General features: G+C 38.4%; 1 protein-coding gene across 2 annotated transcripts; it reads right to left on the reverse strand.

Annotated features, from left to right (window-relative positions):
- Positions 1 to 2,370: 2,370 nt before the first annotated feature.
- Positions 2,371 to 27,621, reverse strand: lpcat1 (lysophosphatidylcholine acyltransferase 1). 2 transcript variants are annotated; one of them, XM_042011530.1, is made up of 14 exons: positions 27,419 to 27,621; positions 17,954 to 18,093; positions 17,564 to 17,778; positions 15,377 to 15,489; positions 15,142 to 15,202; positions 9,980 to 10,038; positions 8,746 to 8,780; positions 8,470 to 8,524; positions 8,240 to 8,322; positions 8,003 to 8,128; positions 7,124 to 7,277; positions 4,621 to 4,716; positions 4,416 to 4,548; positions 2,371 to 3,863 (listed from the first exon to the last, which is right to left on the reverse strand). In XM_042011530.1, exons 1-14 carry the CDS (start codon positions 27,503 to 27,505, stop codon positions 3,730 to 3,732), a joined length of 1,491 nt encoding a protein of 496 aa, XP_041867464.1. In that variant the 5' UTR covers positions 27,506 to 27,621; the 3' UTR covers positions 2,371 to 3,729. The 2 variants fall into 2 exon arrangements, with proteins under 2 accessions (XP_041867464.1, XP_041867463.1); XM_042011529.1 differs by having other exon boundaries at positions 4,621 to 4,719; positions 27,419 to 27,620.
- Positions 27,622 to 28,000: the final 379 nt, after the last annotated feature.

The following is a 28,000-nucleotide window of genomic DNA, read 5'->3' on the forward strand; positions in this document are numbered from 1 at the left end:
TGCTGAGAGAGAATTTCATCCATTACTTCATTAGTGAAGCTGGAGGGGCTGATAAACACGATGAAACCGCTACATGAAGCGGTGTGGCAGTGGAAGCTGACATGTTTGCTCAGATGTGTCATCAATCACTCCCCCAAAAATATATTTTACTTCAGTAGTGAATAGTTGAGCAGAATCAGGTCACAGCTAAAACCCACTGAGATGCAGAATATTTAAATAATGCCAACTGAGGAGGAACTCAACAGTGAAATCAAAGCCAAAATGTAGCTGCACTTACTGGTTCAGCATAGTTAAAAAGACTGAATTTGACAGCTGAAGAGGAGATTATCCTACTTCTTGTTGGACCACAAGACAAGGATGGGGCTTTTAAAGGATTTTCAGATGCAGCACACCAATGTTTTCTTTACCAGTTCATGCAACTAACTATATGGATGTTTATCCACAATTTTTAGCTTATTTAAACTGTTTTACTTTTAGTTATTTTATATTTTTCTGTTTGAAACTCAGTTTTATTTATCAATTAGAATAAAAGAACACCATAATGAAACTTGGACAGATTTTCTCAGACGTGCCTCCTAACGATGGTAAATTCTGTATCCATCTTGCATCCTGTCTCTTCTCTGAGCTCACTCCAACGAGTAAAAGTCAGTCTGATGTATCGCTTGCTATGTCCCTTTCTCTTTGCCTTTTCCGCTCTTTCCCCAACAATGTCCTCTTGGGTTTCTTTGCTGAATCGGCCAGGTGCCGCTGTGTTGATATCCATTTATAGTGTGTGACTCTGTACCCTAAAACGAAAAGTGGCGGTCTGGGAAGGAAAATAAACAGTGGTGAAGTGCCGTTTCTCAGCCTCAAGATGCTGCTGGGCAATGACGACTCCAGTTACGTACATAATAAATATCTGTGGGCCATCATAATGAGTCAGAAGCAGTGTTAAAGTTGAAAAGTTGCTGTAACCACTCAACCTCCTATTAGCTATTAGCCTATGAACACCCTCCCTAGTTATTATATGGGTTTGTTTTATAATAACAAAATATACATAATCTCAGACACCCCTAGACTACAGAAATCCAGAAAGAGAGATCATCACAACTGGAAAACATCAGGAACAACAAATTCTTCTCTAAGTGACCAAGATTCTAACTTGGCTACAATTCAACCAGGAAGTCTGAAAACTTCATATCGCCCTCCCCTGAGTGACTGTTACCAACTGCAGAAGTTATGCAGTACACGTACTGCTGGTTCGGACTGTACTACATGTCCCCTTTCATCAAACCTTTACCATTACAGCATAAGTTGTAAAAGACGTTCTAAACATTTATTCTAAATGTTTTAATGTTGACATCCACTTGGCTCAGAGGAAAGGAAACAGGCCAACTTTCAGGCATTGAGAGGCTCATCCTCTTTTCATGTGAAGCAAATGTAAACATGATCAGTATGAGACTAAATACTTCCATACAAGCATGAATTTAAAAAAGTCCTCAATTTAAATCTAGATCAGCAGAAAGAGTTTTTTTTTTTTTTTTAAGTAGGTCCATAAGCCACCTCTTGTAAAGTTTTTATTGTTAGTGATCCTGTTCAACAAGCAAACTGTACCAATCATATAACCTCCTTGGCAAAGGAGAAGCGAAGCTAGGACCAGGGTTTCTTCAGAGGAATGTGCTGTGATGTTTCCTCAAGTACAGTCACTGGGATTAAATCCAAGTTCTGGGGAGAGATTTTTCTTGGCTAAGATAACGGCTGGAGATGGATCTCCGTACACTGAACAGATTCAAACTCTCCTGTGTGGTGTGGTGTGGTTCGGCACAGTAGGCTGCAGGCTGCCTGCTGTAATGGCAGCGTCCTTTGAGGCAGGAGTATCTGAGGGATGCTGCAGACAGGCACTGCTCAATGAGCAATTTATATGTTCTCCACAAAGCCTCTTCTTTAGACCCTGAAGGCAGGTCTTAATTGTTAGACGTGATATCTCCACTCTCCCTCTCCCCTGTTTCTTTGACTGTTTTCTTCGCCCTCCTCCCACCCGCCTCCCTCCCTCCAGCTATTAGGAATTGGATTTGGAGCAGAACGATCCATTTAGTCTCTCTCCTCCATTGCTATCCCCCTCTCCCTGCTTCCACACCTCCTCTGTAGGTTTCTCTCATCAAAGCCCAGGCTTAATCTGTCTATTTTTACCTGAAGGAATGAAGGGAAGGGATGAGGTAATGCTTTTCCTGTCCATCAGGTGGGCAGTGGTGCATGGGGCTCTCTGGTGTGGTTAGCATAGGGAGTTAGCACCACCATCTGGACTGTTAAGAGAAGAGTCATTATGAAAGTAACAGGAGGATGAGGTTGAGCCTGCTCATCTACTGTACGACTAGAAGAAATGATGAAAGGAAATTGCAAAGAATTTAATCTTAGTGACAATTTTAAAAAAGGGTTGAAACACAAATAACACCAAAATCCACCAGTAGCATTATAAAAAAAAATAAAAAATAAAAAAAACAGTTTCTGATATGAGTCTTACAGTAAGGCCACTTCAGAAAAGTTAAAGCATGTGGAGGGAAATGTATGAAATCAAAGCTCCACCTAGTGGATAAAAACAGAACAGAAAAGACAAAAGTATTTTAATTGTACAATAAAGAAAACAGCTTTGATCTCTCGGTTCATGACTCTTATTAATGACAGTGAAATGTGACAGAAACACTGCAGTTAAAAAACATGTCAGTCCAGCAAAAACATCTGATATCAACAATTTAACCAGCAGGAAAATGAAAGTGAAGGTAAGAAGTTCTGTAATCCAGAAAGGCCAAAAAGTTCCCAAAGTAAATATTAAAAAAAAAAAAAAAAAAACACAGAAATAACCTTAAAAAATACAAATAAAACAAATAAAAATAAAAAAAAACAAAGAACAATGTTATTCTGACACCACTGAAGATATGAAGTTATACTTGCTGCCTTTATAAGGCCTTTATAAAGATAGTCTGTCATCAGACTACAAAACATGAGTGAAAACTCTTCATCAGCTGTTTTTATTTGGGAGATGATTCCTGTCGAGGAGAACATCTAGGAATGCTGCAGAAGTCCCAACCTGGCAAAGACTTGCGACACATAACAACCTGATGAATTTCATGAGGCTTTAGATTATTACTAATTTTGGGATACCATGTTCACATTAATAGATGTATTCATAAAGGATGAAGCCTTTACTACGATTTCACTACTATCAGGAAAGCAGTGTTTCGTGTTATGAATATTTGAGAAAAAGCTGGTTTATACTCTGTGTTTCCTCTTTTTTCTGAAATTTGCCTCTTTTGCTAACATTCAGCACAGTTCTGCAGATTCTGAGACATCTGATAAATATGAGCCCAATCATCAATCAACATCAGTCAGCTTCAGGCTCATTAAATTACTGTATTCTTAGTGGTTTTTAGTTTAAAAATGAACTTACAAAAACTGGAAATGTGCTTAGATTTGCCTGAGACAACCTTTAATAAATGTAACTCATCTGCAACAATAAACTCAACTTCAAACATAAGAAGGTTAAGATAAATTACATGTTTGCAGGGCATAAAAAATGTTCTTTTTATAACAAAATAGGAATTAAAATAAAGCAATTTAAAAGAAAAAAAGAAGAGAACTGATGGCAAGATGGAGCAGAGGTTTTTAATCCCCTCTAACAGCTTTGCTCTGTGTTTACCTGCACTTAAAGGCACCGAGGTGGCAGGCAGGCAGATAAGATAAACAGTCTGACTTTTAGTTATCTTTGTCATGGCTGTGGCCGTTGCAGCTCTTGGGTCGACTGATGCAGGATTTGTGTGGATGATCTGTAAAATGAAGGCCTTCCGGGGCGAAGTGTGGATGCTGCTGTATGAGATGCTGAAGCTTGTCTGCAACGGTAAGAAATGGACAAATTAAAACAGATACAAGCTGATTATTTTGTGGTGAAGAAATTCAACTTTAGCATTAACAGTGCTAAAGATCACATTAACATTTCTGAAGCTTTTTTATTTAGAGAAATTATTATAATTAGTATAATCATTTCAGATCATGACAGATACAACTAAAAAAGCTTCCATCTGTCTGTATACTGCATTTAACATGACATGCAGATGAGAAATCTGCTGAATTGTTTTATGGTAAAAGAAGAAATGGATTTAAAGGACAGCTGAGAAAGAAAAGCAGAACAAAAAAAAGCTTTGACAGTTTCTAGAAAAAGCAGATGGTGCACATAAAATCTCCAACAGATGGCATTTATCTTCTCCAGTAAAGCCAAGAAATAATCAAAAGTGATTGTGACAGCACAGATGAAGTGGAAGACACGCTGACAGATGCTGTCAATCATATCTAACATGGTCTCAGTTGTATCATATGCTATAAATAGTACAAATCCTTAAACAATAAAAATAAAAAAACAACCACAAACAAAAACAGTGTCTTACTATAAGAGATCGTCCCTGTTTGAGATCCTTCAAGCAGACCTGAGAGCTCCACTTTCTTCACTCCCAACATTATTTCCAAGACGACGACGAGCTCCTCCTCCAGGATTTCTCCGCTTTCCTCGTTTTCATACATCTGCTCACGAAGCTGCATTTTAGTAAAATGGAGTTAAATGTACAAAGCAAATTTGGTGTTAAAAACGCTCACCTTGAAGGCCAGCTTTAGAGTTTCCATGGATTTAGAAGGTCGACGTGTGGTGGACAGAGCGACGACGAAGCGTCTGACGTCTATCCGTCCGTCACCCTGCTGAGGTCGCAACAATCAGAGAGAAAGCAGCAAATAAACCAACCCGATCAATAAACAGTCATCTCCAGCTTAGACCATCTTTACTACATTAACCCATAAGAGCCCGACGTGACATATTTGTCACATACAGTTTCTGAGACATTTTGCTTCAATTTATGGTGTAAACTTTGCCTAAAATCCTGTTGAACACAATCTGATATTTGTCTTCTTTCCCCTAATAGATACCCAGAAGCAGAAAACCACATTATATTTTTAAACTATCACATGGTAATAAATGGTAGATATCCCTCCCAAAAAAAAAAGTTAATTTTTTTGTTACGTTTTGTTAAAGGGCCAAATAAAGACATCATAAAAATTGGACTTTTCTAACCATTTTTTAATGGGTCGGGCCTTTATGGGTTTAAGTCATCTCAGTGTTATGTGCTGTACATGTACAAAGGTGTTGCTGTTTTCTTCTTCTGTTACGGTAAAATAAAGTCATTTTCAACCCATTTAAACCATCAGTGTTTGTTACAGGAGGGATTTCAGCATTTACAGCAGCTCCTTGTTTATAAGTCTTATTTACCGTTTTTAACGTGGGAATGATGATTGAAATTAACTGTTCAAATAGCAAATTAATAAAACAAGATTTTCCAAAACACATTAAAACCAAAACATTACCAAAACTTTTATTTATTTATTTTACTTTACTTAAAGTGCAAAGTGACAGATCTGCATCTGCAAGTACTATTACACCCTGGAGCTGCAGTCAGCTGCACCAGTTAGAATACCTGTAAATAACTGGGACTGCCACTTTATTAAATAAATGTAACTCTCACTGCTGACAAGCTCATATCGCTGCTGTCGGGCGCGAACCTCCCATGTCCAAAACAGTTATTTTTCATAAAATGAATAAAACTGTATGGTTTTTATAATAATGGACATAATGTCATCAAACTTGGTGTTGTGTTTTACATCATATATCATCGGTTAAATATTTGTAAAACTACAGACAGACATGAAGGGTGACCAATAGTACTGATTTATGAAGGAAAAAGAAAATGACGAATTTTGGACATAGGTGGTTTTTCCCTGACAGCAATGATGTGAAAACTACGTATTCTCTTTTAATTTTTTTATACTGAAGGTCATCCTTGAATAGTTTGAAATATAATAAACTTTACAGAGAAGAAAATCTTGGATCAAGATCTTTAGTGTATTTTTGTTGTTGCTCATTCTGTGGAGCGTAGATGGAACAATGCCATTTTTCCCACAATGTCAATGATATTTTAAACCTTTAATGCCACTGGTATAATTTAATAGATACAGTTTTGAGACCTATTGCATCACCTTATGTTAAAAACTTTGCTAAAAATCCTATTGTAAACAACTTCTTACTTGACTTCTGCCCCCTGGTGGACATCTTTTGCACTACACTAAATCTGACATATTGCACGGTAATAAATTGTACGTAAATTATTTATCTAGTTAATAATCTATTTCTTTTTCACATTTTATAAAAAGCCCCCCAAAAACATTTTGGATAAAAAAAATTTATTGAAAAAAATCATCCTATTACTTCTTGGGTCAGGAGTTAAGAGGGTTAACACATTCTACATTAAATCAAGAATCTTAAACCCTGGTCATCGAGGGCCACCATCCTGCCTGTTGTAAACGATTCCCTCCTTCAACACACTGGGTTAACATTATTGGGTCATTGTACAGAACTTAGGCTATCGGATCTATTTTTATTTGAAGCAGGTGTATTGGAGTAGGGAAACATCTAACACCTTCTGAACATTGGCTCTTCAGGCCAATATTTAAGATCCCTGCATTAAACAGAACAAACTTTAGAGATGCTCCTGGTTTTATATTTATATGACTATGTAGAGTAGACCATAGAAAACAGCAATAAGCATTCACATAAAAGCAGAATGAGGAAAATAAATACAAGTTTCTTAATCTCAGAACAGCAGTGATTACAAAAAAAACAAAGTCTTCATATAACTAATGAAGAGCCTCCATATGAAGGGCAAGGGTTTCAAATTTCAACATCACCTCAGCGATAGAAGCTGATTTTAGGCATGAAGGTTTTTTTGTTTTTTTTATTAATCAATCAGAGATTAATTTCTGTCCGTAAATATCTGAATATCTTATATTGTATTTTATTCAGTTCCACTAGTGTTGCACACATCAGTATTAAGTGTTTGTACTTAATACATGCTTTTCTTTCTCCGAGTTCAGAAAAGGAGGAGAAGATTTGTAATGTAGTGTATTTTAATTTATAATAACACAACTTCTAAACCGTGGAAATGTTTCCCATCAATGCTAAACATAGATCTCATTTCCTCCAATGCTATTTTTAATTTTTACTTGCATTCATTTACTTACAAAAACACTTGTTTATTATGTGTGTTGTGTTTACCTGATCAAAGAGACTGTGGATTTGATTCAGTGTGTCTGTAACTGGTAAATCGAGGAACTGGGCAAAGTCCTCCAAACCCAGTCTGTCTCCCTGCAGCTTCCTGGCTCTCCTGGCCTGATCCTCAAGCAGCTGCTCTGTGCTTCCTGTTTTCAGCCTAAATATATGGAAACAATGCTGGTCAATGTAACGTTTCTTAAGCTGTCAAACAAAAATAAATAAACACAATATTCTCTAAAATAATTTACATAAAATTTATGGTAAAATATTCCTTCTCCACTCAACATATAGCAGTTGTTACTTGTCATACTTTAGTGTGGTTGTCTTAAAGGGAGAACATAACCCAGGTGGGTATTTACAGATGCTTTGATACACAACACCTGCAGATTTAACACAGAGACTACATTTTCCTCTTCATGCATCTTATGCAGGCAGGTAACCATAGTTGCCAAAAAACAAAAACACACACAATCAAAATCACCGTCTCGAGAGAAAGACGGTGATGTCTATAAGCTACAGCTATCAAATGTCATTCCTGTAAGCAAACACACAAAGGCAGCAGAAATAATGCAAGTTACAGTTTTTGCTATATTATTACCTGCACACTCGCCTTGTGATAAACTTTATGTGGATCGTCATGTTTTGTAAATCACAGGCATAACTGACCAGATAAAATTGCCCAGGAACCAGTCATGCAGTGCTGACTTATGCATAAGTTATGAAAATCACCCATTAGCAAAGAGTAAATTTCTTGCTGTGTATGCATGTTTTAGTGAATGGCTTTGCCCGAGTGTGTTTCTGCTCTTTGACCACCAGATGTCAGTGTACACACACCCTGAATCAGCCCAGTTAAATGAGTTAATCCAGTCTCCGACCACTCACCCCAAACGAGACAGCAGCTGGTTGAGCTGCAGTAGGCTGCTGCTGTCACGGATACGCAGCGGACCCTGAGACAGGATGATGTCTCGGTCATCGAAGGACAGGTCTGTGAGTGGCAGCTCCAGCGCTCTTCCAGTACAAAAGGAAACAATTTATGTTTACAGACACCAAAAACTGAAAACGAGTGGGAGATTTCAATTTCAATGACACTTATGCAAATAGACCAGAATAAACACTTACTTTGCCATTATCTTTCTGACATTATTGGCAAACAGAGTGGGGTTTTCTTTTTCCTTCTCGGATGGCGTGTATACTGGTAAATACTGAGGAGATGAAGAGAGCGTGTCGGCTGATTTCTGCTGGCCTGTCACACTACTGTGCACTGAAGCACAATATATGACGATTTCCATAAAACAGAAATACTAAGACATAAAAAAAACACTTTATTTCTGATAAACGTAGTCACTCACCTCAATTTCTATAGAGTTATGAGGTTGGCACAGAGTGAGCCAAATAATCTTAAACCTGGAGGGAAGAGTTTGTTTTAAATGGGGTAAGACTCTTAATATAAATTTATATTATGAAGCTATAAGTTTGCTTCTAATGGAAAGCAGATCCTATTTTAAACTGCACCTGTCCAAAGTTTGGGCACACCTTCCTATTTAATCTAATGGGTAAATGTGTCCAAACTTTTGACTGATAGTGTGCATCTGCTGTGTATGTCATGTGTCTGAAAGAAAACTCACGCTCCAGGACCATGCCACGTCCATGTAACAGTGTCCTGTAGAGATGGAAGAGATGAATAAGAAAAAGCGTAGAAACCCATCGTACAGCTGAAGAAAGTTTAAAAGTTGAGATTTGATCTGATTATCAGCCAAAATGAAAGATTACGCTCTAACCAGTGTTATTTTACATCCAAATATCTGCTACTTATCCTAACTTCTCTTAGATTTTACATGTTCGCTGCAAAGAAAATGTTCATTTTCTTTCTTAACTCAGAGTAGATCAGCCAAGTGAACTCTGTTGATGCGTGGAACATTTTTTCGCTGAGCTTGTCAGCTTCCTACACATACACTCAAACCAAGATGTGCGCTTTAGCTGTACCAAAATCTGCTCCTCTTACACTTTAAAGCTTTGGGTTTATTTATTTGCATCTTGGAGTAATAAAAAGTTCATCTCTAATTGTTTCGCAGTTTTTGGAACATTAACATTAACCGGCAGTGACAACAGAGGGATTTGAGTAAAGGAGCCCTTAAAAAATTCCAGATGCAGCTTTAATCACAACTCCCTTAAACGTAATGTGGAAACTTAAAATCTTAACTTTTATGGCTTGAAAATGAATCTTATAAGGCTCCTAACGTCAGCTGAATAAAACACTGAATGGAATATGCTTAAAATCCTTCTGCATGATCATCAAAGTATAAAACACCAACATATTCATGCACGGAGAAAAAAACAGAAAGACTTAAACTGGTCCAAGTGTTACATCTACAACAGGCCTGTGGTACCATCAGCTTCCTTTAACAAAGTGCCAATTTTTTTTACCTCAGTGTGGCATCACCACATTGTCAGTGATGTCAGCACTACAAAGTGAAACAGAGACGAGGGGCTTTCTAGGGAAGAGGATGAGGGAAAACTAGGTAAAACTCTAATAAATGTATAATTAATGAGCGGGTGAGGTGCTGAGGGGAGACATGACACCTGTGTGTGTAGGTTTGTGTGTGAAGGGTATGAAATATCATCCCCACTAGAACATGAAGTCATTCAACACAAAAGGAAAACACACCCTAATGCAAGGGGATATAAAGCATTACATCACGGGCGTGTCAGTATGTGTAGCTGGAAAGTGTATAACTGGAAGTATGTGGTGTTTGCATGAGCACAAACATGAACCTGGTTACAGGCGTAGAAAAGGAAGAAGCATAGAAAAGATTAAAAGAAAGGAACACTAGCAGAAGACAGGAGGGGCTGGGTATTTACCAGTTTGTTTGAGTACCGTAGTACCACTGGCTGCACTGGGAGTCCTGGGATGAAGGCACCTTTGAACCACAAGAGAGAAGGGGAATTGTTATTGTTACATATTTATAGCAGAAACAAAACCCAAATAACTGGACTGTTTTGGGGTTTCAGCAGAAAAAGCATAAAGGAAATGAACTGATGAACTGAGCTGAGATGTGTAGAGAAGAAAAGCTGCACGGTGGGAGAGGAATGCCGTCTTGTAAGGCTTGTCCTCTCTTACTCATGCTTGCTACTGAGGTTACTTTGGCTAAGAACGATGTTTACAAGGTCAAACCTGACAAAAAAGAGAAGAAATAAAGAAGAAACAGCAACACTAAGGTCCAGTATTATGAGTCTGATAAACGTACACTCAGCAGCTACTTTATTAGGTGCATCTGTTCAACTGCTTGTTAACACAAATATCTGATCAACCAATCACATGGCAGACTCTCAATATATTTGTGTTATGTAGAGACAATCAAAATGACTTCTTAAAGTTAAAATTGAGCAAATGAATGAGGGGAAAAAAGGAGATTTAAGTGACTTTGAATGGTGGTTGTTGGCGCCAGACAAGCTGGTCTGCGTATTTCAGAAGCTACTGGAATTTTTACACACAACCATCTCTAGGGTCTACAGAGAATAGTCTGAAAAAGAGAAAATATCCAGTTAGCAGCCTGGACTGATGAGTCTCCATTTCAGATGCAACATTCAGATGCTAGAGTCAGAATTTGGTGTGATCCTAAAAACACGGATCCATCCTATCAACACTTTATGCTGCTGCTGGTGTAATGGGGTGAGGGATATTTTCTTGGCACACTTTGGGCCCCTTAGAACCAAGTGATCATCATTTAAACACCAAAGCCTGAGTACTGTTGCTGACCATGTCCATCCCTTTATGACCACAGCGTAGCATCTTATGATGGCTACTTCCAGCAGGATAATGCACCATGTCACAAAGTTTAAATCATCTCCAACTACTTTCTTAAACATGACAATCCAATAAAGCACCTTTGGGATGAGATGGAACAGGAAATTGTCTTTATGAATTTCAATCCATTCATTTTTTATACCTGCTTTTTCTAATTCGGAGTCGTCAGGAGGGCTATACCAACAATTAGCAGGCGAGGGGCAAGGTGCACCCTGGACAGGTCTACCACATCATAGCTGTGCAGCAACTGTGTGACGCTATCATGTCAATATGAAGCAAACCTCTGACGAATGTTTCCAACACTTCGTTGAATCTATAACCACCAAGAATTAAACACTAATTACGTAGCTTTCCGACCTCAAAACTCCGTATTCCGGATTCATTTGATTCACAGTGACATCTATCATGCGCATTTCTTCCCAGCAGCGTCCTGAGGCTGAGAAAACACACTTTACCTTTTTCTTCACGTTACAACCAAGTTTTGCTTTACACATCGAATCATATGAAAGAAATGCAAGAAGACATCACAGGAAGAGAGAAAAAGAAAGGAAGGGACAGAACAAGTGTCAGGATAAGACTGCCCTGCTGGCTGAATTGAGCTCACAGTACAGGTAGGATGCAAGATGGATGACGAATTATCCGACAATAGTTTGCGTGTCACTGGGAAAATTGCAAAAAGTTCTGTAGTGCTTCTTTAAGTTGTGAAGGCAAAGGTTCAACCTGGTACTAGTGTTCAGTAAGTATAGCTCCATACCCTGAACTAATTTAAGAGGCTCATGCACCATGTTCACTCTTCTTCTAGCACACTTTTTTGAGTGAGTGGGTGCTCTCAAACCCAACTAACTTCATGAGCAGTTGCCCAACTGCTGACTGCAAGAATCTGCTGTTGAGTCAAAGTCAGACTCACCGGAGAATCTGACCCCCATCTTTTGGTTCAGTTGCAATTAATTGTTTTAGTTTTAATTTGGGGGGGCACAGTATGTAAAACAAAAGTGAGCTGCAAGTTTGATCTTATGGTGTGTGCATAAAAACAGACCTTTAACCTTAGTATGCATCCCTGCATACAAAAGACAACGGGATGGCGTGTGAACAAAACACTGACCTCCAATGATCCAAAATTCAACATGGCGTGACGTCAACTTCACATTCTCTACCCCAGCCCTGATGAGCGACAGCCTCAGGATAACCTGCTGTATTATATCCTGCTGATGACTGACAAGCTGACCAGCTAACATGCAGTATTAATTGCTGGACAAAGACCCATTCAAGCTCTGCGACCTTTGAAAGAACTAGAACATGAAAAGAATTTTACAGACGTGAAAATGGTCAACATATTTTTGACCAGTGTATGAGCTTGTCCACTTCTTTTTCAGTCAGCACTTAGTAAAAAAAAAAAGGTACAAATTGAGCCTCTTTCACTAAACACAAATGACTGGCTGACAACTGGTTTTAAATAAAACAAAGTTACAATGATCAATGTTTGTTAAAGCTTCTGATGAGGCAGAGAGGACATGAAGCATGTAACTGATCAATATCTACATTATCTGTATAATGGTGGTGTTATATTAAGAGAACAAAGAGACAAAAGGGTGGAGATGAAAGACATAAAAAGCTGTTTGAAATGTGAAAATAGGGTGTTCATGCACAGGTGGCAAAAGCACAGCAATACACACACACAAACAGCTGATGTGTTGTCCTAGGAGGCAGTGATGAGACATAACTAGAGGAGACAAATCCAGATAGGACTGGCAACACGCAGCAGAATAATCAAGCTGGTCAAACACACACACCATCACACACTGACAGCAGGACAGAGCGACCAACAGGGCTTACTGGGAATGAGAGAATTACAGACTGGAAGAAAGGGGATTAGAGAAAGCAGCCAGTGGACAATGGCTGACAACATAATGCTCACACACACACACACACACACACACACACACACACACACACACACACACAGGATGTGAGTTGAAAAACAAGTTCTCAAAGAGCTGAGTCTGACTGAATCTGCAGCATCCTGAAGCAACACACCGAGCCTCCAACCCCACTGGCCCATCAGATCAGTGTACCCTGATGTCTGGAAGTGCAGAACAGTCAGCTCCGTTTGTAAATAAGCCTTTACAAGTCCAGGCAGACTCAATGAAATACATACAGACGCTTTCTATTGACACAGACACACCTATGGTTGGAAATCACCGACAATCCCAAACGCAACACCGCTCTGTAACTCCTACAACAACCATCAAAGGGACTGAAGGAAAAGTTGCTTTACTAAACTAAACAAACAGAAAGTAAATTACATTTACTGTAATATCAATGTCAACGTTTATATGGAATGCTTTGGATTATGCAAACTGGCCTTGTAAATTAGAATTAAAGCATTAACCATGTTTTTTTTTTTTTTTTCGTTTTATTCCAGCTCATACAAGTCTTTTAGCAACAAAACATAAACATGTGAGGAAATAGCTGAAAACATGCAAAAACATAGGACTAGATTTAGATTTAAAAGTTACATTTCTGTTTATATTTTAGGATTCTTTAATCAGGCCAGAGATTCTTGCTCAGTAACACATTAAAGCATCAAAGATAAGACTACTCCTCACACTACAGAAGCATCCACATCTAACTAGCCAGTTATCCATCAGGCTAAACACCAGACATCTAGCTAGGCAACAATAATGCCTTCATCACACAAGTGCATCAACTATTGAAGTATGGGTAAAATCTAAGACCCAGTTAATCTAAGAGTGGAGGATCATCACCAACATCTGCCACTGCTGTAGCTATTTTACACCTGGTAGTTTTACAGTTTCAACAGTGAGGATTTGCAGGTAAAGTGCTGATGAACATGAACATTACATTTTCCAACCAAGCTTCTCAGAGACTGACGAAGGTAAAGGTCAAATTTATTTATGCAGCACCTCAGTTGTCCCAAAACATCCAAGGCTGGTCAAAGTGCTTTACATGTGTACCACCTCTACTGTGTACAATGCTTGTTTATATTATTTTATTTAACTTATCTTATTGTTATTTGTTGCATTCTATTTGTGCTTTTCTTGCACCTTGTTGCCTCTATTTTGCTTTGTACCTGTATATATTGTGTCTTGTGCTTGTCCTGCCTTACTGTTGGTGTTGTATTGCTGCTGGTACCCAAATTTCCCTGAGGACTCTCCAAAGGGATTAAAAAAGTATTTCTACTCTATTCTATGTAAATTTACAGTCCAAATAATGTGCATTAGTGTTGTGCCTACAGAAAACAGACCATTAAGCAACAGCTCAGGGACTACAAAGTTTAATAGGATTAAAATAGTATTTTTTCACCATGATTCCTAAAGAGCTATTAGCTGAAAACTTGGTACATCTAAGCACAATTTGCAGTGTGTCTGCAAATTTAAAGAAACTAATCAAGAAGAGGACAAAACAAGTGCTTTTTTTTTTTACAGCAGTGAAAACTGACATCCTTAAGAAATAGGGAAAAATACACAAAAGACCTGATCCAGAACCTGAGAGATTCATCTGGACCTTCAGCGAATCCATCTACTCTTCGCTGAATCCTCATTACAAATGACAAGAAGCCATTCTTAAAGAAGGGAAACGGAGAAAAGGCTGAGGTATGCCAAATGACAAGAACTGCACTGAAAATCAGGAGCAACAGGTCTGATGGCATGATGAGTCCTTCCCAGAGCCTGGACCTCAACATCACTGAAGCAGCGTGGGATCGTCAAAAGGCAGCCAACGTCCTAAGAAGAGCTTTGGAAGGTTGTTTAAGTCAAGAAGTCTGAAGATCTATTCCCAAAGACTACGTAGAAACACCACAAGAGAACTTGTCTAAGCGGATTCAGGCTGTGTTGAAGAATAAAGCTGCTTTTTCCAACTATTGACTTTCAATCTTATTAGAATTGTACAAACACTTACAGGCAAAAAGCCTTATATGCTGCATTTCCGTTGCTGTTTAAATGTTTCAATAAACCATAGCATGTGTATGCTGTTATCTTAGCAATGAGGATTGTACATGCAAGTAAATATCAAACAACTGAAGGCTTTTTGATTTAAATTTAACTTATTTACAAGATATTCAGTTCACAGGGAATGAATGAACACACACATGAAGTTTAATTTAAGACTTAATATGGATGCAGAGTGGACAAACACAAGCCTTCCCTCCACCTGGTTATATTAACGAGTTAAAGCAGGAAGAGCACGGTATACATACCAGCTTTGAATAAGATGAGACCGGACCTGTTGGTGCACGTCCCCTCAGGGAATATCATGATCTAAATCAGAAGAGCACATTTTAGGGAGGAAACACACACACAAGAAAATATTTGTAGCTTTCAAGTGTGCAGCTCACTCCTCTACTCGTGCAATCAACTTTTAATCAACACGATGTGAGCTGGTTTCACCTCTCTGTGTGTGAGCAGGTGTATGTTCACTCTGACATATTCTACCTGAGGCCACTTCCCCCCCGACTGGGCCCTCCGCTTTATCTCCTCCACGGTTTTCCTTCTAGAGTCCGGGTCTGAACGAAACACAAACACTGGCCTGATGTAGCTGATCAAAGCTGAGGGAAGAGATGAAAAAGAGATTTTGGAAACCAGTACAAGACAGAAAACATGATAAATACAATTAGTCTTCAAAAAATAGAAATATAAATACACATCTAGTCGGTTAATCGTATGTAATTTGGTGATGACTGAGAAGTTTGTGGTACCGTTAGTCCTAAAACTGCAACTACTAAGTGACACTTGTGTTTTTGCACCGACCAACCAGTTCAGATTCTACTATGCTTAAAAATGTCTGACTTGTAATAAAAAAAAAATATCCCAAAATGTTGTGTAACAGTGTAATTTGTCAACAAATCAAAATGTTAATTATTTTAAGCTTCATTTAAATCATTAAAGACAACTTACTAAACTTACAATTAACTTCTGAATTATGGCATTTAATAATGAAAAAACATTATGATGTGAGGAGATAACCTTCATACCTCCATCATCTTTATTCTATTACTACATCATGTAATTTAAGAGGAACAGATCTAGTTAGCACAGATCTAATCTGGTCGTCCTTGAGACCGAGTGGTTGTTTGTACAAAATTTAGAGATTTTCCTTCAGGACATTCCTGAGATACAAAGAAATTAATGTGGATAAAAATGTATCACATCAAAGTTGTTGGTAGATATCTGGATGTAGCAAGATGCTACCGAGGAATAATGCAACCCCAACTCTGAAAAGATGTGGGTCGCTGTGTAAAATGAAAACATCAGAGTGGACTTATTGGCAAACCTCATAAATCAAGATTTTAATTACAATAAAACAAAGAAAACATAAAAACATTTTACTAGTGTATGAAATTTTTGACTGATGGCAGCAACAAGTTTAAAAGAAATTGGGACAGGTCCGGGTTATGTTACCACTGTGTAGCACCTCCTATTTTTATTTAAAGAAACACAATCCATGCACATCAGGGAGCAGCAGAGATCAGTTGCTGCTTCTTTGGAAGAAGAATGTGGTTCTATTCTTCTCCACTAAAGAATTCTGTAGCTGCTCATCGGTCCTGGATTTTCTTTGTTGCATTTTGTGTATGATGTACCAAATCTTTTCAGCTGTGGAAAGTTCTGCACTAAAAACAGGTCAGTCCAGCGCCTGGACTCTTCTACTACGAAGTCATGCTGTTGTGATGGATGCAGCATGTGCTTTAGCATTGTCTTGCTGAAATATGCAAGGCCTTCCCTAAAAAGGGAAATTATCTGGATGTGAGCAGCAAAACTTTGAAGGCTTTGACCGCGCCTTTCCAGAATCACGTTTTATAGGCACCCTTTACTTCGTCTCAGTTAATCTTATATGACCTTGTGAGTCATTTTCACACATGGCTTCTTTGCAGGATAAAGCTTTAACCTGCTTTTGTGGATTTGCGCAGCAAACTGTGTTCACATAAAACGACTTCTCTAGATGTTCTTGAGTCCAGACAGAATCAGGCTGATTTTTACTGCAGCCCTGCCTGAAAGGTGGAAGATCATCTTTTGCTTTTACATATTGCCAGTTCTTTTCCCATCTTTACTTGTGAGAGACTCGGCCTCTCTAAGGGGCTCTTTTTAAACCCGGTCATGCTACTGATCTGTTGCGAGTTGATCTAATTAGTCACACACGTTCCTCCATTTTCCTCTCTTGAGTCTGACTTAGTTTTTCCGGCTTGATGCACCCATCCAAGCTTTGAATGAAATAATAAAATGTGTCACTCTCTAAATTTGTTTTCAATATTTTTAATTGTGAATAAAATATTGGTTTATTGTCAGTCATTGTATCCTGGTTTTATTTACATTTTACACAATTTTTTTCCCTTATTTGAGGTTTTATACTCAAACAAGGTATCACAGTTTTTAATTAAACTAAGATACTTCTTACCTGAGCTATAGACCATTTGTCCTGAGAGTTAAATATCTAACATTTCATTTTCAATTCTTCTTTAAAGACTGAGTGAAGCAGTTTGTTTTATTAATTCATAATTAATATTTATAATTTGTCAAACTCTGGATGTAGTTTTTCTTCTGCTTTACTTAAATTTGACATTTTTAAACATTTTTCTTTATTTTACTTTTACCATTTCCCTGCCGTAAACAAGGTGTTGAACTTACTGCCCCAGACTGGGATGCTCCTGCTCTCCAGTTTGGCGACGATGGAGCACATGGTCGTGGTGACTGGGATGGCATCGAAGAAAGAAGAATGTGGCGCCACAGTTAGGATCGGGACTTCAGAGGAAGCAGCACGCTCCCCCTTCACCTTGATCCAATGAAAACCGCCACAAAACCACATGGCTCGCATGATCAGCCGCAGACAGAGATCTATCAATCTGATAAGGCACAGTCTTAGCTTTTTCATTGAAATTTTTCCCAATTTTAAATGTACTGACATCAAATATTACTATCCAGTATAAATCATAACTATTAAACGTTTAGCTCTTTACAGGATGCTGAAGTTTTCTGGTTTCTAAACGCTTTCCATCACGCAGACATTCAACAACACACCTCCTCCACCATGACTGTGGCTCAACAACAAACTCGGAGCGTCTCAGGGATGCTGCGAAGGCGAAGGGCCATGCCAGCAACATCAGGAAGGAGACGAGCAGCAGCCGCACTGGAAACACCGTAACGGACATCAGTCCTATCTGAAAAGAGAAGACGTAGAGGGCCACGAACAGAAGCATCGTTGCCATATTACTGCATTTCTGCTGCCTGCAATTCACTGTAAGATTCCTGTGGCCTTGTAGCCAACAGCAATCATTGCTCAAACGTATGCAGAACATTCCTATGCAGCAGAGAAATATGCTCGTTTATCCTTCAGGGTAAAGGGGAGGAGACCCACATTCCAGCTGAGCCTTCAGGAAGGAACAAACTACCATCCATCAACGGTCATGTTCTAACAACAGTGCCTGGGTTAGAAATACCTGCAGCTCCCAAAAAAAACAAACAAGCAAACACATAATTACAAGTTAACTTCAGTCTCTGGACAAGTGGGGCAGACAAAACTTAAAAGAAAATCAAAAGATCCTCAAATAAACTTCTTATTCCTAGCGGTGTGTTTGGTTTTTAGGTTTCAGAGCTTTACTTTACTTCTGTGTTAACTGCTTAGTTTATCCAAACTAAGTGCTGTTTCTATTTCAATATTTGCTGGTCATTGAAGTTCTGGATTCATTTTGCCAAGCTAAGTATGAGGGGTCCCCAGGAGGGAGGCCTGCATGTAAATCCAGAGATTTTATCAGTTATCAGCTCCGTTCTTTAGTTATTCTCTGATGAAAATGAAACTGATGCAAGCAGTTTGCACCGACTAGCAGCATATTTACCAACATAACAGAGCTCTGTAGCTGAAAAATGAGCCTCACTTCTAACAAAGTAGATTTTGTTTGCTTGGTCTTAGTTTTTTTGTGCAATTATATGTTTGTTTTTTTAACTCCACTATAACTTGCTGTAGAATGTGTACATAGTTACTACTGCATTTATTGCCATTACCCCCTTTGTTGTGTCCTACCCTCTATTTCTCTGGGACTGTCCTTTACATTCTTACTGCTGCGGCATGTAAATTTCCCCAATGAGGGATCAATAAAGTCTTTTATTTATACGATCAGTAAGGTCTTATTTCATCTCATATTATCTTAAAATGCCAACTGATGGCTTGTCATGTGGAACCAACTGAACCATCTACATAAAACCTTTAAAAGAAACTCTTGATGAGAAAAAAGCATTTTTGTTCATTTATTTAACTTTTTGTGAAGAAATAACCTCTAGTACCTGCTTTGTGCTGTCAGAATCAACAACAGTCTGTTTGGGGCCTTAACCCTAAACCCACCTGAAAGATGCTGACAGCTCTGAGAACATGCACCACAGCACAAACACCTCGTCTAGAGACACAGATTCTCTGACTGATACACCGACTGCTTTAATTACATGTCTGTTGTATTTGCACCTATTTGAACAAATAATATGTTTTAATCCTTTTTTTTTGTCCATATGCTTTAAATGACCTCTCTGACAGCCCTTATAACCATGCTGGGTGAGGAAAATGAACAACTTGCATGCCCCAAAAATTACATCTAGACATAAACATGACTGAATTTTAAATATCAAAGTTGTGGAATCACATTCAAAGAAAATGTAAAGGTTGTGTGACTATAAACATTTTAAGCTTTTGAACTTCTGTGGTTTTAGAAATGGAATTGATTTTTTTTCCCTGGGTACCAAAATTAAGTTTGCAATTCTAGTGTCCTGACAAACCAGAGTAACAATGACTGATATCTAGCTGTGAAGCTGGAGAAAGCAAGCGTCTCCAGTGCTGTCCCATTCATTATATCTGGAGGGCCACTAAACTGTCAAGACAAAACAAGCAACTTAGGTGCCACTCCAGAGAACTTTGACCTTCATCAGTCACTTCTATCTGGGAAAATAATGTTTATTCTTGTTTCCTGCTTTTGTTCTTCCATGGTTTTTCTTCTTTGATGAAGTCAACTCATGCACAGTTTTCTGTTCTTGGATTATATAATAAATATGATCCTGAATTTCTCAAATGTATCAGCTACAAATCAGTATTTACAGCCACAGATTCCTCCACTTTCTTCTTCTCTGCATGCCTCTGAACAGCAATCTGTGCACATTTTATGTCATCCCACACAGGATAACATGGCAGCACAAAAATCTTCGGTGAAGAAGGACACGTGACTGAAACTGATAAATTTTACAGGTAAAAATTCATTTGGCTAATCAATTAGACACCAATTGACTTTTTTCTGTTGAATTATTTAATTTCTTTCTCATAGAACATAAACTTTAAAATGCATCTGTTAAGAAGTTGATTTTAATTATTTACTTAGATGGAAGAATTTATTATTACACTTCAAATCCATTCAAAGTTAGCCCTTAATGAATTTCAAATCCAGTTATTCTACCTTTTATTACTCACCTCTGCGTTGTAGGTTTATTGCTGTATCTTTCTTTACAAGCTAAAGAAAAGTACAATAAATAAGTAAAAGCTTTTATTCTATGATGCTTTAATTGTACCTGTATATGTGTGACATCTGCAGAGGCTGGGACTGTATGGTATTGTTACAGCCTCATCACTAAGCATATGATAAAGATAGATTTTTTTACTCTATAAAAACAGAACAACTTCTAGAGCTACTTCTGAGGCTGTTTAAAAGGGCATAAATCATTCAGATTTAAGGGTTTGTGGATAGCTTTTCTTTTTTTCTACTTTATTTCCAAACCATTAAGCTTGCAAATCTCTTGTTTTGCCTATGAGTGGCACAGAGAATGTGCATATGTATAATGAAATAAGCAATGATCAGGTTTAAAAAGATAAATAAATAATCAAAAACAAAAGAAAAAAAAAACTGAGTAAATCAATCTCACACTCATCCAGGAAGATGGAAACACTTTTCCAATGAAGTGCAGCCTGAACAGTGACTTCATTCCAATGACTAAACTTAAACGAAAAAGCTTGCAGAGTTGCCTAATTTAAAATAAAGTAAACTGAAGTCCTATAGAGGTGATGAGAAGTCAGCTGGCTGACCCGTCATGCTTTATCTTACTGTATAATAAGTGAGATGTTGTTGTATGCACCTACAGGGTCACGGTGTAAATCCAGACTGTGTGACATAGCTTGTTCCTCCTGCTTGTGTGACCTCTGTTCAATCTCTTCATTCCCTTCTCATCAAGCTCTTGGCTTACACCTTATATTAATCTCTAACCCCAAGGGGATTCCTCTCCTCACCCTCCATCCATCAGCCCCTCTCTCTCTCTAATAGCTCAGCTGCTTCATTTACTATGCTGCTCTCCCTTCAACTGTGTTCTTCCTACTTTGCAACGACATGCTTCTTGTCACCACTCTGGGGACTCATATCCAAGCTTCTCTCCTCTGCCCTTTTTCCATTCTTCCCAATGTATGGCTCTAGTTGGAGGACCCAGGTGCATGCTTCAGGGCTGTATTAATAAATAAACAGCAATGAGGGTGATTTATGATGCTCAAAACCTCTCTCGAACCATTCACCCCCAGTGATTGTGCGTCATCATCAGAGCTTAACAAATTCATCCGGGAAGATCTGCTGACATTTTCTCAAGAGGCGGAATAAGAATGAGATGAGGTGGAGCACAGCTAAGCAATTTCAGATGTTTTATGGGAACCGTAGCGATCAACAGCTTCTGATTTATTAGTTCCAATAGACATAAACTTCAGCACGGCTGACCTCTCTTATACCACAAATCTATGGTCTATTACAAAAGCAACAAACAAGTTTTAGTTTGTCTAATTATTTGATACTGCACTCCTCATATGCTACTACAGATCCAAACATTGAGAAGTCCTCTCTCAAATGTCCACTACAAGTCCCTTCCCGATTTGTCTCGCCCCTAACATGTGACTCGCCAGCAGGAAACAGAAAGCAGCCATGAATACCAGGGGTTAACTGAACATGGTAAACACATGCAGCTGTTCTCTTATGTAGAGCTGCATTTTATCCAACCACCATATCTTACAGGTACATGTGCAGAAGATAAGCTGTCAGGAGTGTTTTGGGCTGATTCCCCTGTCAGTACTACCAGAGACCAGCTGAGGGTGCAGGTAAGATGCAAGATGGATGATGAATTAACCGTCGTTAGGGGGGTGCATCTCTGAAAAAATCTCCCAAAGGTTTGTAGTGATTACTTAAAAAAACACAACTGTTTAATACTGCAATGATATGATTTGCTAAATATATATATTTTTTTATTTCACTGACTGATGCTCCTTCTGCACCAGTACATGCTAGTTAGTTGACATACACAGCATTTACAAGCTGAAATATATACTTAATCATTCAAATTAACCAAGAGAAACCGGCAACAATTTATCTTTTATAATTCATATAATATTAAAATTAAAAACATCTTCATGATACACAGATAAAAGTAGAATGCAGCATGCTGGTAAAGATGTTGGAAGTCTATAAATAGTTGCCTTCACATACTGTTTCTAAACTGTGTGCATGTAATGGCAATACTTCATTACATATACATTTGAAGAATTACAGACTGAATTTTCAGTGTGATTGGCATTAATTGTGAAAAATATGACAAAGTTCTACAAGCTTCAGACACTGGAAAGAGTTGGGCTGGGAAGTTTTAACGTTTCTTTAAGATTGCTCAAAGTAAAAGGAAGCAGACTAGAATATAACAACCATGCTGGAGACATTGTGGACAAATTAATGCCAACCTCAGTCATATTTTCTGGTTTTGTGTCAAACTACAACCTTTCTGGGATAGTATTATGAGACTTTTGAAGTACATCTTAAATCATAAAGTTCTCAGGGACCCAAGGACTTTGTATCTGGGACTGATCCCAGAAAGATCAATTACGAAAGAGGACAGCATCCTCTTGAAATATAATGATAGTTGCCAATAAGAACGTCATTACCTAGAAACTCCTTCCTGGCCTCCATTAACACACTCTCCCCACCCCATTCAACATTTGACTCCTCTGGATAATGTAACTCTTTAGTTTTACAGTTAGTTTTAACAACTTCCTTCTCTTGGTTTCTTATTTTCAACAAGCAAAAGGAAGTGAGACCTGATTTCAGTCGGGTTGAGCAGGGAGTAAAGCCTGGCAGCAAAACTAGACCACAGCAGAGCGAAACTGCACTACGTGTTACACAACAGAGCTTATTGTAAACACTCTGTCTTGCATAGGAAGCTCCTGTACAGTCCCTCAACATAGCAGCTCTGCTGAAAGTTACAGGGGTTTTGTTTGTGTACTGGAGGGTTGGCAGCCATGCCGGTCAGGTTCAGAAAAGTGTGACTCAGCTGAAAATGAGTGCTACTGTTTATCTGTCACTTCTTTGTGACAAACATACAGATCCTAAGGTTGAAAATAACTTGCAAAGATATTCAAAACTTGCAGATCTAAAGGGCAGATTTTAGAAAACACAAAGTGGACATTTTGCTGTGTTTGTTTTTTGTTTTGTGTGTTTGCATGAGCGTGTGTAACCAACTCCACACAAGTGGAAAAACACACCTCACTGCTGTATTTGAGGCAGGTAGCGGGAGGTGTGAAGCAGGCAGGAGACACACATGGTCCAGCTTACATTCACTGACCTGCTGCTGTCATCTGGCACCATTCACAACTGTTAACAATCGACTGCAAACCCTAATGGAAAAACTGACAACAGCACAAACCAATGAGGACGCTCTTAGCAAATCTAGGAAAAATAAAAAGTTTAATCACGGCATTTAGTGAGCCACGGTGGAGTGTCCAAGCCTTGAAGTGTGGTTTACTGCTGAGAAAAAGGTAAAACCAAACAGGCCCTGGTTTACTGCTTATCTCAGTGGAATTGTTGATTGCCAGGAATCGGTCGTGACGATATCATGGCCAATTTGCTGAAGTTTTGTTTACCTGTGAACGAAAGCTCTGAAGCCTGGGGCTATTTGAAGACAGATAAACCTGAAGAAATATGTACTGTCCACAATAAATGTCAAACGATTTTCCAACAGCACTGCAACTTTTTAAAGTAGTTCAAAATTAGTTAAACTTAAACACTTACATGTCCATGTTTGAATGTAGAGAAAATTCTACATTCAGTGGATAAAAGTATCTATATCAATATCTTATCAGGGCACTGACATGCTATCAGCAAATGCTATTAAATCACTTACTATGTGTATCTACTGATCTGCTGTTTGACTGATTAGGAGACACTTTATCCATGTTGAACTACTCCAGGACAGTCCACTGATTTTGGATCGTACTGTAGTGTAGCAAAACCAGCAGAGTATCTCAAGTTGTGGGATCAAGGGTATTGTTTTGTATTGTTTTTTTTTTTCTTTTATTATTATTATTATTATTATTATTATTATTATTATTCCAGTTTGTTCAGTACATGATAATAATGTGTCCTCCACATGTATCAGGGTTTAGTATGATGTTCCACAGGGTTCTGGATTTGGACCACTTTTATTATCCCTGTGCATGCTATGTTAGGGGCTATTTCCCTGGGAAACACAAATCTTCATCGAAGTTACAGGTTTTTCTTCAAGACATAAGCCCCGTTTCCACCAAGGGGTCCAGCTTGGGACAGAAGGATTTGGTGCAGTTTGGTATGGTAAACCCCGATCTCTGTTGCGTTTCCATAACCAACCATCCTTATCTGATAGATGGCGAATCAGCTGGATAGCGATAAATCCGTCAGCTACACAATGACATGAAGTCACAGTAGTACTATGCCTCCCTTGAGTTATAACAAAGATAAATGTGACACAAAAGCGAAGGACAAGAACAGCAGACATCCAGCAGTTGGTGTTCTTTATAAAACTGTTCCTCTTATTGGTCTTATGCCAAGTAGTAGTAAAGTGTAGATTCTTTCAACCAATCAATGGATTGCAATGTGTCAAGCTCCACCCTTTATGGGTCGGATCAGTATGATTGGGACCCCAATGGAAGAATCCCAAAGAAGTAGGACAGATTGGATCAGATATTCTGGCATCTTTCCCAGTTTTTGCCTGTAAAAACACAAACAATGCGTATCGTCTAATCCCATACCGAGTCAGATCCCTTGGTAGAAATAAGGCTACAAAGACTTGAATAACTCCTCATTTTTTTGCTTTTGAAATCAGGCAAAACTAAGGTCACTGTTCTTGGCCTTAAAAACGATAGAAACTCAATCTGCATGGCCTCACAAAAAACCTGGTTCAGGCACTTGTCACGTGTAGGCTGGACTATTGCAACGCCATTTTAGTTTGACCTAAAAGTAACTCCTTGGTGCTCATTCAGTTGATCCTAAATGCTGCACCCAGAGTATTGACCAGTACCACCAAGGGAGAGATCACACGTCTACATTTTTGGTCTCTCTTCACTGGCTTCCTGCAAAGTTTAGAATAGAATTTAAAATCCCTCTCATTACATACAAAATATGACAAAGCTCTGATTTATCTGAAAGATGTCATTGTTCCCCATCATCCCATCAGAACATTTGCTTTCAGTGTACAGGTCTACTAGTTCCCACAATTTCTAGAAGCAGAATTGTAGGCAGAGCCTTGACTTTACAGGCTCACCTCCTGTAGAACCAGGTCCATGACTGGAAAAGGACACAAATCATAACAACTTTTATATGCATCAAAGCCTAAAACTCTCCTTTATAAAAAAAAAGTCAAATATACAGCCTATTTATCAAGGTTGTGCAAGATGTGATATTTAGATTTTGATTTCAGATGACAAATGCGCTTCTGCCACTTCTGAAGGTGCTTATATGAAAATACCAGTAGACTCACTGCTATTGTTGTGGACACTATTGCAATCTTAGCATCTTTGTCGCTATATTTAGTAAGTATTCAGACCCATGTAAAAAACTCTTTTTCACAAAAAACATCTTCTGGTGACTTTTTCAGGTGTTATTGAAGACCTATGGAGACTAATATGAAAACATGTATCGTTCCTACTCTTTACAATGAGCAGCAGTGCTCCAACAGACCCATTCCCTGTCCTAAACTACTCGCAGGAGGGCCAGGGGGTGTGTCAAAATATGACCGCCTGCTTATTGTGGTTCCAGTTTCAGCACACCTGCCCTCGTGCCGCCAGCCCTCCCAGCTGGAGTTAGGGGAGGAGATGCTCACCTCCACGCCCAGATGAAAATGAATCGTGCATGTGTGAAGCGATCACTGCTGATCCGCCCTGGCTTATAACCAGATATTACTAATGTTTATGCAGACTGTAGGCACACAAATGTAAAATGTTGATTAAAAAGCAAGCCAGACTAAAAAAAAATAAAACATGTAAACTAATAACTTCTTTTTATTGAAATTTGGCTTTTTGCTTTTATTGGCAACTGAATTTTTTTTTATGAGTGTTTTTCATATGTAGATTTAAATTCTCATCTTTTTTGCCTTGACTGATTTTGTTTAAATTAGCTTTGGCTCTGTAAAGCACTTTGAGTTTATTTTTTAATATAAATCAAGTAGATTATTCGGTGTTGTTACACACCTAGTTCTGACAAACACATTCACATCTTTTCACCTGCCACCCCTGAAACCTTAACCTCGGATTTAGCCCTCAGCTAACACCCATGTGTAAACACACCTGAGAGCGCTTGTGTGTGTGTGTGAACTAGACAAACCTCTGTTTAAAACAGAGTTGGCTGCCACTAAGAGTACATCAAGTGAACATTAGGCCAAATAAAAGCTTGTCGTGTTTACAGCAGGTGTGCAGAAATCTAATGCAAATATCTGATATTTACATTTGGTCAATTAAGATTCAGCTGTGGCTGTGTACCTTCATCCAGGAAAAGTGGTGAAGTGGCAGGTACCACAATAACACCACAAGCTTCAGATAATACTCAAAGCAGCACGTGGGGCTGCCTGCTACATGTGTACATGAACAGATAATGATATGAACATGTTAAAAACCGTTAGCTTTGTGTGCAGTTGCACAGGTGTGGATTTATCAGCAGGAAAAGTAGTGATAAGCAACACTAAGTATGTTTAACCATTTTTAGAATCTTGTCATTTAACAACGCTGATAAATAACGTAATCTCAACCATTTTACTAAGCTAAGAAGACGGCTACATGTCATGGACTGCTAGCTAGTGTTGTGGTGGGCTATCAGGAAAAATGACAATCCTCTGTAGCTACAGATTTTAATCACTTTCAGTCTCTTTAAAATAAACATTGTTTTTCCATTATCCACAACAACAAAACACCGCGAAGCCACTTTTCCTCAAGAGTAACTCCAATCCTCTCACCATGTTTTTTTTTGTTTTGTTTTTTTGTTTTTTTAATGACAATATTTACATCTCATTTCACCAGAGTGAACTTCTCTCAAAGCACGTCATTTAGACTATGTCAGCACACGCTGGAGAAAGTTTCCGTGTAGGGCCTTCTTTGTACACGCTAAACAAGCAAATGAAACTTTAAAATAACTTTTAAACTCTTAAGAGACTATGTTTAACTACAGTTAAAACAACTCATTTTAATTCTCTTACCTTTATCTTCTCTGTCGTAGTGAATTTGAGCTCGTGGACGAAGGGGTTTCTACCCGCTTCTGAGCAGTGACTGTTTGACGTCTTCATTACTAACAACCAGACCTTTAAATATCTAAAAAAAAAAAAATAAAAACTTCTATCCACTATCGCTAGTGAATTCTGTCACGCTGAGAAAACCTTTCTCCACCGGTGGTGGCGAAGACTGATGTTGTCTGGGCGGGGAGGAGGATGGGTTTCTGTGCGCGTGTGTCAAGTTAAACACAAATACGCAGTTAAAGTGGCGTAACTTCCGGTTTTAAAACTCAAAATTAAAACTTATTTTACCAGCTGAACTAAACCTAATTACATTACTGAGTAATAAAATAGCATTAAACGTGGACACGCCATTGTATACTAAACTTTCACCAAATTTAAGAAAATCTTTTGTTTTATTTCTCCTGTTTAATAATAATACAAATTGGTGTTGGACATTTTTATTAGCTGTTGTCAGATATTTTTTGTAAAATTAAACCCTAAGGAAAGTGCCAAAGGAGACATTTAGAATCAGAAATTTTAACAAATGCGACTGATTATGTGAGAACA

Source organism: Melanotaenia boesemani, chromosome 17 (assembly GCF_017639745.1).
Source record: "Melanotaenia boesemani isolate fMelBoe1 chromosome 17, fMelBoe1.pri, whole genome shotgun sequence".
Lineage (NCBI taxonomy): Eukaryota > Metazoa > Chordata > Actinopteri > Atheriniformes > Melanotaeniidae > Melanotaenia > Melanotaenia boesemani.